At 40.8% G+C, this 13,136-nt stretch overlaps 1 protein-coding gene and 1 long non-coding RNA gene across 3 annotated transcripts in view; one reads left to right on the top strand and one right to left on the bottom strand.

Moving 5' to 3' along the window:
• The window catches only part of CUBN (cubilin), a 278,970-nt gene that overhangs the window by 179,006 nt on the left and 86,828 nt on the right, over positions 1-13,136 (bottom strand). For both annotated transcript variants that reach the window (XM_058681796.1, XM_058681795.1), the window contains exon 27: positions 11,324-11,511. In XM_058681796.1, the coding sequence (XP_058537779.1) occupies positions 11,324-11,511 (188 nt within the window). The remainder of the gene's footprint in view (positions 1-11,323; positions 11,512-13,136) is intronic.
• Positions 1-13,136, top strand: part of LOC131483547 (uncharacterized) — a 33,751-nt gene that overhangs the window by 3,777 nt on the left and 16,838 nt on the right. Inside the window, exons 3-4 of the long non-coding RNA XR_009247762.1 lie at positions 2,502-3,830; positions 9,704-9,854. This is a non-coding gene — a long non-coding RNA (uncharacterized LOC131483547). The remainder of the gene's footprint in view (positions 1-2,501; positions 3,831-9,703; positions 9,855-13,136) is intronic.

The following is a 13,136-nucleotide window of genomic DNA, read 5'->3' as shown; positions in this document are numbered from 1 at the left end:
CTAAAGACTTCTTACAAACGTAAGTTCTGAGAGTTGCTGATGGAGTAGTAAATGCCTAATTCCCTCCCTGGTGGTAACTGAGATGCACTGAGAGCCAAGCCTACTCTCCTGCGTGTATATGAACATTTAATTCCATGAACCGAGGAGTTCCCTCTGCCAACTGCATCACTACAGCGAAACACTGAACTTTTCTTAAAAAAATTACTCTGCCTCCTAAAAGCCTCACCATCTGCTAGAGATGGACTCAGAAACAGGGAGAAATCTGCTTCACAGAACAACATGAAGTCATTGAACCTTGAGCTGGAAGGATCTAGAGTGCTGCCAGGCAGACTTTTCCCAGTTCAGGGAAGAAGAGGGGAAAAGCCTGTTAAATAAAGAGTAAATATAAGGACCGAAGGGTAAACATGGCATTTATTTTTTTAATTCTGAAATGTTGCAGTTGGAAATCTTTCCTATTTTATTTATTTTTTTAATGTTTATTTATTTTTGAGAGAGAGAGAGAGAGAGAGAGAGAGAGAGAGCGTGCATGAGCAGGGGCGAAGCAGAGAGAGAGAGAGGGAGACACAGAATCCGAAGCAGGCTCCAGGCTTCAAGCTGTCAGTACGGGGCCCAACACGGGGTTCAAACCCACAAAGTGCAAGATCATGACCTGAGCCAAAGTTGGACACTTAACTGACTGAGCCACCCAGGTGCCCCTCTTCCTTATTTTACAAAGTGGACAATCAAGCTAATTAATGAAAATCCACAACGATAATCCCTAATTTTAAAATTTAGCATTCTGAGCTATGGGTTCTCATTCAAGCCACGTGCCCCTTAGATGGTAGAAGGGAACTTCCATGCACTTGCTGATGGTCTGAGGAGAGAGCTAGGTGAGGTCCCCGAGGGAAGGAAGTGCGGATAGGGCAATTTCAATTTGTAAGCCTCTGATGTACTTCTTCCTGTCTTCAGGGTAGAGTGGAAGTTATCTGTAGGTCTGATTATTAATCATCCTCATTCTGTCTTTCACATTTGAGAGAATATTGAGAGGGGAAACACACAGAGTTTCTTTGGAATACAAGAGCAAAGGCAATCTTTTGAGGGCTGGTGGGTCTGCCTCATTAACTGCAGCAAATTCATGCAATCACATGAAAATTCTTCACTGTGAGGGATGGCCAGGAAAAGATCAGCGATTTCCTTCTGAGGAAAGGGATTTTGATTACACTGAGACAAATAGCTCTCCTTTTAATTTTTCATGATTTAAAAAAAAAAAATCACCCTTTGCTTGGACAACACCAGAATCTTAAATTTCTTGTAAAATGCATCTTGTTACTCTTAATGATAATATGAAGTATGTGGCTTAATAATCAATGAATACACTGCATTCTAAACTTTTGCACCCAGATCATGATTGGTACAATGCAAGATTCATATCTAGTACAGAGACATAAATTGAATTGTTTGGTATATTGTTGTCAGTTTTTATGAGTGTTTTGGGATGGCAGTTGTCCTCAGAATTAAAAGAGCTTATCTCTGAATTCTAAGCCAAATGCAAGGTGTCCCAGAAGCAAACTTCCTCTGACAGACAGTTAGAGGAAGCGTGACTCATCTGCCCAGGAAGTGTTTAAGGAGGTGCCATGATGATGAAAGTCGGCTCAGACCCATTGTTACTAAGACATAAAATCTCAAATGCTTTTCTCCCGTTGGCAAGTGGGATACTGACTACCATACTTTTTAGATTCAGATATAGAATTCCCATGGCTTTTGTAGAAAGGCTGAGAGGCCAGGAGACAGAAGCCCTGCTTTCAATATATGGGACCAATCTATCCTCATCACAATTGGGAAGGCTGTTTTGGAAATCATAGCTTTGCACGGACTGCAAAATATTTTAGATAGCAAAAGTTAACCCACAAAATCGTGTTTATGTTGAAATAATAATAAATAATACTTAGTAGCATTTAATAAGTAATATTTATTAGTGGAGTATTATTCTAAACCCTTCATGTATGTTTCCTAAATTTAAAATTCCTAGCAGCTCTATAATGTAGGTATACTGTTCTCCGCATTTTAGAGTTCTGGAAACTGAGCCATGTAGAAGTTTAGTAATTAAAGTCCTCAAGAATAATTTCTTTATGTTTTCTTCATGGGTAATTATATTTTAAAACAAGAATTGTCAAATTCAAGGATACAATAAAGTCCTTATTCTCTGTAATAATAGAGAAAACTAAAAATAATTTCTAGGGACACCTGAGTGGCTCAGTCGGTTAAGCGATCAGCTTCAGCTGAGGTGTTGATCTCATGTTTTGTGGGTTCGAGCCCTGCATCGGGCTCTGTGTTGACAGCTCAGAGACTGGAGCCTGCTTTGGATTCTGTGTCTTCCTCTCTCTCTGTCCCTTCCCCCCCCCCCCCCCCCGCTCAAAAGCAAATAAACATTAAAGAAATAATAGTAATTTCTAAATCATAATGATCACATGCAAAACTCCATTAGTCAATGGAATCAACATATTCTTTGTTATATTTAACAGAGCTTCGAGTGAAGTAAGCGGACTAAAATGTTGGCTGTATCATTTATCCTTTGTGAGAAGTGCCAAATGCATCAGTGACGCCAGCTGCAGACAGAAAGCAAGAGGAAACTCAAGTGTCTTAAGAGATGAACCATTAATTATATCTCAGCCTTGTCTTCGCCTGGACCAGCCCCAGTCCCATCCAATCATTGGTCCACTTCTGCTGATTTTACCTCCTCGGTGCTCTCAAATCCTTCTATTACATTCTCCCTCCTCAGCCTGCAAGGAACTGGTGCCCTCTCTCTCTCGCCTGGGCTGCAGCCACCCCCTCACTGGATGTCCACAGTTACTTTCACCTCCCTTCCATTTTCCCTTAAAGCCAGAGTCTTTAAAGGCGCCAGTCTGAGCAGACCATTTCAGGCTCACACTCCTGAAAGACCTCTTGCTGCTCCAGGGGAGGTCCCTGAAACTCCTCATGCCCCCTCAGTGCTGGGCTATGCTCACTCGCTCTCTGGCTCGCAGGGTCCCATCCACCCAGAAGCCCCACACTCAGCCTCAGCCACACTGGACTTCCTTCAGTTCTGACAAGGATTTTCTCCTGGGCTCGACTCTAGCCAGGCCTCTCTGAACCTTCTTCCTGACTAAGCCTCAACCTTGGCCTACAAAAAATGAGGACTCTGGGCACACGTGCTTTCATCCACTCACGCCCCCCATATTAAAAGACTTAAACACTAACATGGTTTCTAACAGCTCAAGGTCACATCCCCAGGATGACCCCTGCCCCGCTTAAAGTGCCTGCCTGAGAAAAGCTCAAGGCAACCAGAAGAACTGACGGTTTGTTCCAGCCAACACCTGAGGCTGGGCCCCTGACCACCCTTTCATAGAACACTTACTAAAAAGGGCTTATAGGTGTGAATCCTTCCTCTGTCCCTTTGAGATGTATGTGTGCCTCCTAGGACTCAGGAGTACTTTCTCAAGGATCTGAGAGCCATGCCTTTGAAATGTAATCTTCAGGAAGGATGGGACCCTGGCTCCCAGTCCATGTGGGAGGGCAGAATCCTAATTCCCATGGCTGCAGCCAACAGCATGCTGCAGCTGGCCTGGCCACACTGACACGGACTAACCTTTTGTCATTTCTCACTTCCCTGAGTGTTCGGGCTGCTGCCCCCTCCCAACTCCCTCATTCTCCCTTTAAAACGTCCAGTCACCTCCCTACAAAGCGAAGGGAGTGCGGTTCGTGCTGGATCCCACTGTAGGAGCACATGAAGGATTAAACTCTACCTTTGCCACTCGAACTCGCAGCTGCGTTAGCTCTGACAGTTCCTCCAACACAACTTCTCTTTGAACTTGGTAAGTTATTATTCCTCGGGGAAGACAAGGAAGGGACACAGTCTATGTGTCTGAAATGTATTTGAATGACCAGATGAATGGATATGGGAATGAATAATGCATATTTAGGGTGGTATAGCTTGAGGACATACCGCAGCAAATGCGGAACAAAACAACAACCCCTATTTGACTGTGTTTAATTCAGCATTTCTCAAACTGGTATTTGTAAAACATCTATCGACATTTGCGGCAGAGAGAGATATGAGGGCTTCCCCAAATCGACTTCCCTTTTGTCTGGGTTCCTGAATCACCATGTGGAAGGCAAGGAAGGCATGATCTCTAACACGACTGAGAAATAAACTTGTAGTACACAAAGCATCTGAGAACGTATAACAACAGCTCGTGTTATCTTAACTAATCACAATATCACCCAGGCCTGGTGTTTCACAGTTGCGGTATGGAAAATTGCGTAGCTCAGGCCGCAGACTTAGAAAACACAAGTGTAGGACTTGAAGACTCAGTTTGGGTCCATTCTTTCGCTTGAAATGCATGATTTTGTAATTGGAAGAGGACACGGGAGTGTAATTAACAATAATATAAACGTCTGGTGGACAAGATGACATCAGAGAGAGGATTTGCCAAGAGATAACATCAATCTTATGAAGACTGGGAAATGCGTTGGACAGAAGTCACTGACATAATCAAGAGGATTTGAGAAGGGGAGGGACTGGAAAGGTATATAGAAATGAGCTGGAGAAAAAAAAAAAAAAAGAAATGAGCTGGAAGATGACAGCGGCAAAGGTGCCAAATAAACACGGGTGTGGGAGAAAAGTTTCGAATCAGAACACAAAAATCGCAAAGTAAAGCTGATGTCTTTATATGATGAGATAAATATAATGATGGTATCACTGCGTCTTGGTGAGAAAAAGATGTGATTCATCTTATAGGAATGGACAAGTAAGACCTATTGAAAGAGAAACATTCAATGATAGCACTTGAAGGGACACATTAAGAAGATACCTATTAAAAATATTTATAACTCCCCAAAGAGAGCTTTGAAGTGAGGGTAAAATGTGCTGTCAGAGTCAAAGTGGGCTGCAGACAGTGATCTCAAGTGCTGGCCCAAGAGCTCTGAGGGTGGGGGGGTGGGGGTGGGGTGGGGTGGGGTGGGGGCGGTGGTGCTGTCTCTAGTGAGACTCCCGGAGACTTTGGTTAAGTAGGTCTGGGGTGAGGTCTAGGTATATGTTTTTCTAACAAGATCTCCAAGTGACTCTGGAATGCAGCCAGTTACAGGGGCTTCACCTTCATGTGGGCTTCTTCCTCAGTAGAGATTCCAATTTGTTCCCAAGGAAATATGTGGACACTAGTGCAGCACAAAGAGACACGCAGGGGTGGCAAAGGGGAGATCATTTCAACCATCTGGACATCTCTCAGATGTCAAAACTGGAAAAAGCATGGAATTTGATGAATTCTTTAAATGCTCTCCTCTCTCAAAAAGTAAACAGTGAAGAGAAGTGCTACTCTGGATTAATTCTGGACAGCAGAAAAGTGGTTGTTAATGTAGAACAAAACACTAGGAGACACTGATCCATGTCCCTGGAGACTGTGATACTGACTATACCAGCCATGGGCCTAAGGTTTTAGGGAGTCCAACATCAAAAGGAGATATGAGCTCATGGACCAAACCAATTCAAAATTAAAGAAAAAAGAGAAGCAATAGAGAAAAGAAAGAAAATTCAACACAGATGACAAATTCTCATAAAATTAAATTCTGCCCACAAAGTCAGGAATAACTTTTGGGGCAATAAAAAGGGAAACCTCTGAAGAAATCAATTACGAAGGAACAATGGAGCTTATATAGCTTTCTGACCATTTTATGAGCACACAAATTGGCTCAACTTTGGGAAACTGCACAGTTAGAAAAAATGTCTACTTTCTAAAGCTAAGATTAGGGCAAATGAAAGATCAAAATATGGATGGATCGACACTTTCAGAAAAGAGCATAATGTGATGAAGGGAAAACAGAAACATATCTAGTATAATTCTGAAACTAGAAGAAGAGACAATGAGATCCAATTTACATGATAAGGCAGTCAATTACTTTAAATGAATTTTTGGGGCTTGATTGAATTATATCCTGCACTACAGAAAGGTATAGTTACCACAAATTAATTGTGTAACCTTACTGAATTTATGAGTGTTAAGAAATGTTTTAACATGCCAGCAGAAACCATGCCCCCACACACAGTCTATGAGCCACACTGGCCAGAGGACTGGACTTCACTTCTCCTGGCCAGAGCCGTCATACTGCCCAGAGGGGCATGCATCCACAAGTGGGCCAGATCCATGCCTTTACTGTCAGGCTCAAAAAGATGGGACCCCGGGGCACCTGGATGGCCCAGTTGGTTAAGCATCTGACTCTTAGCTCAGGTCATGATATCACAGTTCACTGAGCCCCATGTCAGGCTCTGCACTGATAGCATGGAACCGGCTTGGGATTCTCTCTCTCCCTTGCTCCCTGCCCCTCCCCTGCTGCTTCTTCTGCTTCTTCTTCTTCTTCTTCTTCTTCTTCTTCTTCTTCTTCTTCTTTTCTCTCTCTCTCTCTCTCAAAAATAAATAAACATTAAAAAAAAAAAAAGATGGGAACTCCGTGCTGGTAACTGGTCACCAAGGGGAAGCCTAGTTGGTTGTAAGAGCTCGAGGCAAATGGTCATGTGGAGTCATGGCTGGGGCGGCCATATTGAAGGTAAAGTTCTGAGGCTGCAGAAAAGCAGAGGAAGCTTTTGGGAAGACAGATGGAAATGGAGTATACATGTGCAGGGAGAGGCCACTAAGCTGCTTTTGTTCCTGCCCTTTTCCAGCTTCTTAGTTTATCCTGGGTCATGAGGCTTTTTACTTTCCTCAGAGGACAACACTTTCACAATTCTAATGGTTTAGTTCAAGTGTGTATCTGCAACCAAGAGCATAAAACACAACAATGAAAAATAGTAGAATGGCCAGAGGTCTCAAGGAAAATGTTTCAACTTCCAAACTGAAGAAAAGATTTATTCTAGAATCTCATGGGTAAGAATGACAGCATTTTTTGGAAAAATTCTAAATTGGACACTAAAAATAGTTTGTCACTATATAGCAAAAAAAAAAAAAAAAAAAGGTGATTATAATAAATGACCAGTGCTTATCTATGAAGAAGTGTGCTAAAATAATATAGACTTCTCTCTGTGACAGTATTATGGTAAATCTGCAGGCTCCATGGACATCTCCTCATGTCATCTCTGAAGGTGACAGAAAATTGTGAGTGTATGCACAGAGGGTGTTTAGTGTCATAACTAAAAGCATTGGCCATGCCACAGGGCCTGGTAGAAAGCCCGACTTCAACACCTCTAATGTTTGTGACTGTGGACATTTGCCTCAACTGTCTCACCTGTCAAATGGGGTAATATATCTTACATTATAGGGTTGCTGTAATAATTACCTAGCAAATAATAAGAAGTGTTCAAGAGAGGTCAGCAATTACTATCATCAAATTGTTTGAATAGTGCTATCCCAGAAGTGTCTGACAATACATCATCTTACCAAAGAAAGATGTTATTTTGGAGTATTTGAAACAGGCGCCATCTTTTTTGACATTTTTATCAACTACTTTTGAAGAACTAGTAGGCCAGAGGCCAGTAAGTCTATATGCAAATGGATAATTCACAGACCAAAGAAGCGGGGTTTAGAAGGTTCATAATGAGTTCAATTCGCAGGCAAAATAGTCAAATATAATTTAAGTAGGAATGATATCCTATGTATGGCTCTGAAGCCATTACAGTTCGTATAAAAGTGACCTGGAGAATACAGGTATTAATATAGTCCAACATTATACCTTGACTAACAATAAGCCCGTGTAACCTCAGCCTACATACAATACCAGAAGTATATGAGCCAGATAATACAGTCCCAGCATACTTGACCCCGGCCAACTTCACTGGAGTGTTGAATCTAACCCAGGGCCACATTAGAAGAGACACTGACATACAAGACAAAATGCAGAGGAGGGTGTCTTGTGAGAGCTTGCCTCATGAGGACGAGTTAGGGAAATGTAGGATGAGGACTGGAGAAAGGAAGCTAGGACTTAATGCCATTTCTTTAAGAGAACTCAGTGAATTCATGGACTTAAACCTCTGTCTACGCTCACTCTCTGCCCTTTGTGCTTCTTTGTACTGTGGTCCCACTCTTGCTCCCCCTTCCCCCAAACACCACTTTGCCTGGAGTCACAGTGATCTCCACGGGACACTTCTTAACCCTGAGATCCCCCTTGGCCCCTGGGGAGCCTCTCCCCCTTGTTGATCACTGTCACCTTCTTTATACTCTCTGCCCTTAGCGTCCATGGCACAACCACCTCAGAGTTTCACTCTTTCCTCCACATGCCACGAACACATGCTCCCTGTCGACTTAACACAGGCTCTGGCCTTCCTGCACATCTCTGTGCTGATGTCTCCCAAACCCATCACTTTCATTTGTATACTCAATCAGCTATTAGAAATCTCCTCCTCTGTGCAGAGACTCAGACTCAGCATAAAAATTAAGAAGTGAAATCAAGTTGTGGGATGCACAAAGAATCCTTAAGTTTGACTTCCCATAACTGCATGAACAGTATGGTCTTACTTATTCCTTTAGGCAAGTGACCCTTCCTCCCATTGAATATTTAGTTTCCAAATCTGAATCATTTTGTTTTTCCCAGAGGACAAATAATAAAGGATGGTTTAGCTTCCCAATGGGCACTCTACCAACCCACACCCCTCAGCAAGGTTGGGCACAATGTCCGACCAGCACCTAATCGAGTCCTTCCATAATCTCAGCTTTATTGATTCAAAATAACTCAATTCTGGCCGCAGTAACAGTCACTCAGCTGGGACCTGGCTCAGTTACTTGAAAAACCCTTTAACTACAAGTTATGAAATTAATGGAAACTAGATTTTGTGTTTGTGGCTTTTCTCTTCTTAAGTGGTTATTTGTGCTTTTAAAATTTTCATCATAGACCAGCCATTGTAGCAATAGCTCTGACCTTGCCCCTTGGCTTACAGAAGCGGAAAAAAATCTCCTCCCTCTGGCAACACTGTCATTCTTTGGAAGGCTGTGCTGAGCTTTTGGTTCTCATTCTGTACTTTTGCTGCTTTCACCATCAATGTTGCACAAGATAAATGGCATATCTCTCACGTCATCGATGGAGGGCCTTTAATTAGTGGCTCTGTGGTTGTTGGAAGAGGTATTTTTTGGTTGACGGTTTTCAAACACTTCCAAAAATTATCTGATGGGCCTTTCTGTTACCTTTCCATCTTCAAGTAAGCCCGAAGGGGAGGTGGAGTCCAGTCCCTGTAAACATTTCATCTCATTTTCTCCCCATTCTTTCTTCTAAAGCTTCCTTTAAGGTCCAGGTCGGAAGCTTCCCCCCTCCCCCCCCCCCCCCCCCCGCTTCCTCCATTGTACTTTTATCAAATCACTGCTACGGTGCCTAACATGTGCTTATGCACACAGCGCTCTCCAAGACCATGACTTGTCTTTTGCTTTGTGCTCAAAGCAGTAGAACTGCGCTGAATGTGTAGGAATTGGACAAAAAGTTCAGTCTGGAATTCAGTCCTTTCTCATTAATTAATAGCTATCGTCAGGCTGATGCTAATATATGGCAGTGATATTCAAGTTATAGTGAGCTCACTGGATTCCTATAGGATCCCAAGTCCATAATCAATGCCTGGGTCACAAATTCAGTAGAAGACGGCTCGCACCTTCAAAAAGCTCATAGTCCAGTAGGACATGTGGGCACCATCACAACTGGTAAAAATGTGGTAAGGTAAATTGCTGTGTTTGAAGTATGAGCAAGGGGCTTTGCGAGCAAATTTCCATTTTCTCTACAGAATGCACAAGATCTTACCGCGTGAAGAAAATAAAAGGATGGCTACTCCAGGTAAATGGAGTGAGACAACCATGCCATTATTAAGCCTGTGAAGACCATCTGAACACTAGATGAAGAAAGATGACTTTAAAACCATTGTCAAGTTCATGTTTGTAAGTTTGATGTTATATCATACTTCCTTTGAATACTAGTAAATATAACTTTCTAATGGGTAAACACTATGGCTGCTATTTCAAAACTATCTGTTTTGAAAAACAAAAGGGCTATTTGGAAAAGTTATGTTAACCTCAAACAGCCTCAATCAGTGCTAATTTTTTTAAAGAACTGGTGAAAAGAAGGTTAAGAAACTTTTACAAGGATGAAGTTTTCCTAAGACTATGTCCTTAAAGTTACAAGTGCTGAGGGTTGGAAGTCTTTGTAAGCAAGACTTCAAAAAGGTCAAGAGCTCACGGTTTATGGGTGCGAGCCTTGTGTCAGGCTCTGCACTGACTGTGCAGAATCTATGTGGGATTCTCTCTCTTTCACTCTCTCTGCTCCTCTTGGGTGTTCTCTCCCTCTCTCTCCCTTTCTCTCTCAAAATAAATAAATAAGCTTAAAAAAACCCAGAAACCCACTAAGTCACTAGGTGGCACAGAGGGAATGAGGGGAATTTCATAATGTTAGCAGAGTGAGTACTTGTCACTCAAGAAAAGATTTTTAGTGAAAACATCATATGTGATTCAAAAGTATTATACACAATGTCGATGAATATAATGATGGTATTTTAGATGGGCTCAAAAGGGATTTTATTAATGATGAAAACCTGACGTCAAAATATGTCAGTGGCTCCAAATTGTTTTATGAAGTGTAAAAGCAGAAACGATAATTTCTAAATTAATATAATAGTTTATAAGCCATAAAATTTTATATACGAATGCATAGTTACATTAATAGAGTAAGTAAAACAAGTAGGTCCCTAACGTTTCAATCTGTAGCCCTAAAAAGCCACATATGCAAATCAGCAAAAAATCTTTTATAAATAAAACATCTTATTGTAAAAACAGCAGATTACCTGATATTTTGGGTTGGCTAATTTTCAAGCAAGTTTCATTGAATAGCATTGTATACAGAGTTGAATAAATGCCACAGGTGGTCATTATTGTAACAAATAGAAATTTCTGTTTTACCAAAAGAAAAATGAACTGAAGTGAAGTTTAAAAATAAAAACAAGAATCAAATCATGATTTCTAGTTATCGGGCAAATTCGTTATTAAATAAAGCCATGGCACCCAAACATTTTCTGATCTCCTGTTTATAGGGAACAAAAGTAACAAAAAATAGAAGTTATTCTTTTACGTCTGGGATTATCTAAATAACATGAGGTCAATCAGTCCAGAAGTTACGTTGAAAACTAAAAACATAGGTAATCCTTTGTGTATATAATTTAGTGGATTAAATATCCTTAGTATTAATACGATGCAGTGAAAGTGACACAAAATATACCTGTTCAAATACCATGGGTGGTTGGCATATCACAGATGTGTAGGGCAGGGTTGGAGATTCGGTTCTATGAAGCACAATAGTTTGGCTTGCCTACCTGAATCTGAAAATGCAGTAACTTATTTAGGTTCAGAATACATACCTCTAAGTAGTCTGTGGAGCAGTTTGTGTGGGTTTCCAACTCAAATGCTAAAAATGTATAATTCACCGTGTTGCCCGCTGTCGCTTGGATGGTCCAGTTACAACGCTGATCATCAGAATAGGGATGTGGATAATGTATACTCTCTAAGATGCCATAGGATCGGTTCACAATTACCACGTTCTCACAGGCTGAAAAAAAACACCCATGATTATTAAGAACCACTATCATGTCTTTCATAATTGCCCCAAGATGTGTGAGATTTTCCTTTAACAAAAGATCTAGATTAAAGTATATAGTTTATATATTTTATATTTGTATGTTATGCAAATGTGTATGCAAACGTATATATCTGTGTCTATATACGTAGTACAGCATTTTACAGTGAGTCTCCATTTAGAACAGATGAGAAACAATACTTAAGTGAACTCAGAAACTTTAATGTGCCATGAAAATCATCGATTCCCATAAAGAGGCATCCAATTCCTATGCACTGGTGAAAACCAGGATAGCTCAGCGCTACTCAGGGTGCAGTCTGATTTGTTTACAAAAGTGTATTAAATATTCTATGCTTCTGTTTTTCTAACTTTAACGTTCGAAAGAACAGAAATCCTGACCTTTAAATTCAACGGTTTAAAAACACAAAGTTCTATGTGAATGCTAAAAACGGACAACAACATGGCTTTGTTGAACATTCAGAAGTCAGCATGAAATTCACAATAAAGCCTCCCTTATTCCTCTGGTGAGTCATCAGGAAGTCCAGAACGAATAGAGGCGATGTAAAGGATTGGAAGAAGAAATGAACATCTTAAGTTCTGAAAAAAAGGCTTCCATTTTGAAAATACCAAAAGCTGGTATTTTCCTCAGCTGAGTTTTCAACAAAACTGTACTAGGTACCTCTAGGGGTGGCTGGTCCCCGGAGTCAGTGCCAAATTCAGCCCAAATTAATGACCTGAACAAGGCATATACATGCCTTTTCCTAAGCCTTTTCCATATTATCTCCATGACGTGTGATAAAAGAGAATGAGAGGATAAACATTATATTGAAAAAAATGGTCTCTGAAAAAGGTGGTTCATAGATGCATTTCAGCTACTATACTTTTTCTGACAGGTGACTAGGACAGCGTTGATAAACTATGGTATGGAAAAGTATACATTTGTGTCTCCTCAGAATAGTCCTTTGCTGGAGCGAGGGAATACTCAGGCTATTTCTCTTTAGGTGACCTTTTTGTCCACAAAGGAATTCTAAGTAATAATTTTCTGGGTTTTGATGCCTGGGAGAAGTTACAGCTATGCAGCACAGAGGTATCGTGTTCCTCAGTGACTACAAGTCAGGGCAGAGGAAAATATACTCGCCTAAGCCATATGGCTGCTCTCTGTGTTCAGAAATTATTCCGTCTGCAAACGTCCAATTTCAAAAGGTGAATTTTACAGAAAACCTCACTGGTTAGCTCTGATTTTTGCCTTTAAGGACATATATCCCACCTGCACTGAGTTACTCCTTAAGTGTTCTGAAATTATGAGGGAAAATAAAATATCAGGGAAATAAAAGGGAGGAATCCTTAATAAGCAATCTGACTATAAGCAAGAAACAAATTAGCACAGCAATAATAAAATTAGAGAAATGATTATATGCTCAACCAAAAAAATGCATCCCTGAGAAAATTTAGGAGAGCTTTTCATATACTTGATGGATTTCTGCAGAATAAAGTTTTTCATCATTAAAACTCAGTTTTCAAAACTATATAGAATTTAGCCTAACCCCAAATGTAGGTGAATGTGAATATTTTCAAAATCACACCTAGTCAAGGTCAAA

Source organism: Neofelis nebulosa, chromosome 8 (genome assembly GCF_028018385.1).
Source record: "Neofelis nebulosa isolate mNeoNeb1 chromosome 8, mNeoNeb1.pri, whole genome shotgun sequence".
In the NCBI taxonomy this organism is placed as follows: Eukaryota; Metazoa; Chordata; class Mammalia; order Carnivora; family Felidae; genus Neofelis; species Neofelis nebulosa.
This window is presented reverse-complemented; position numbering and strand designations above follow the sequence as displayed.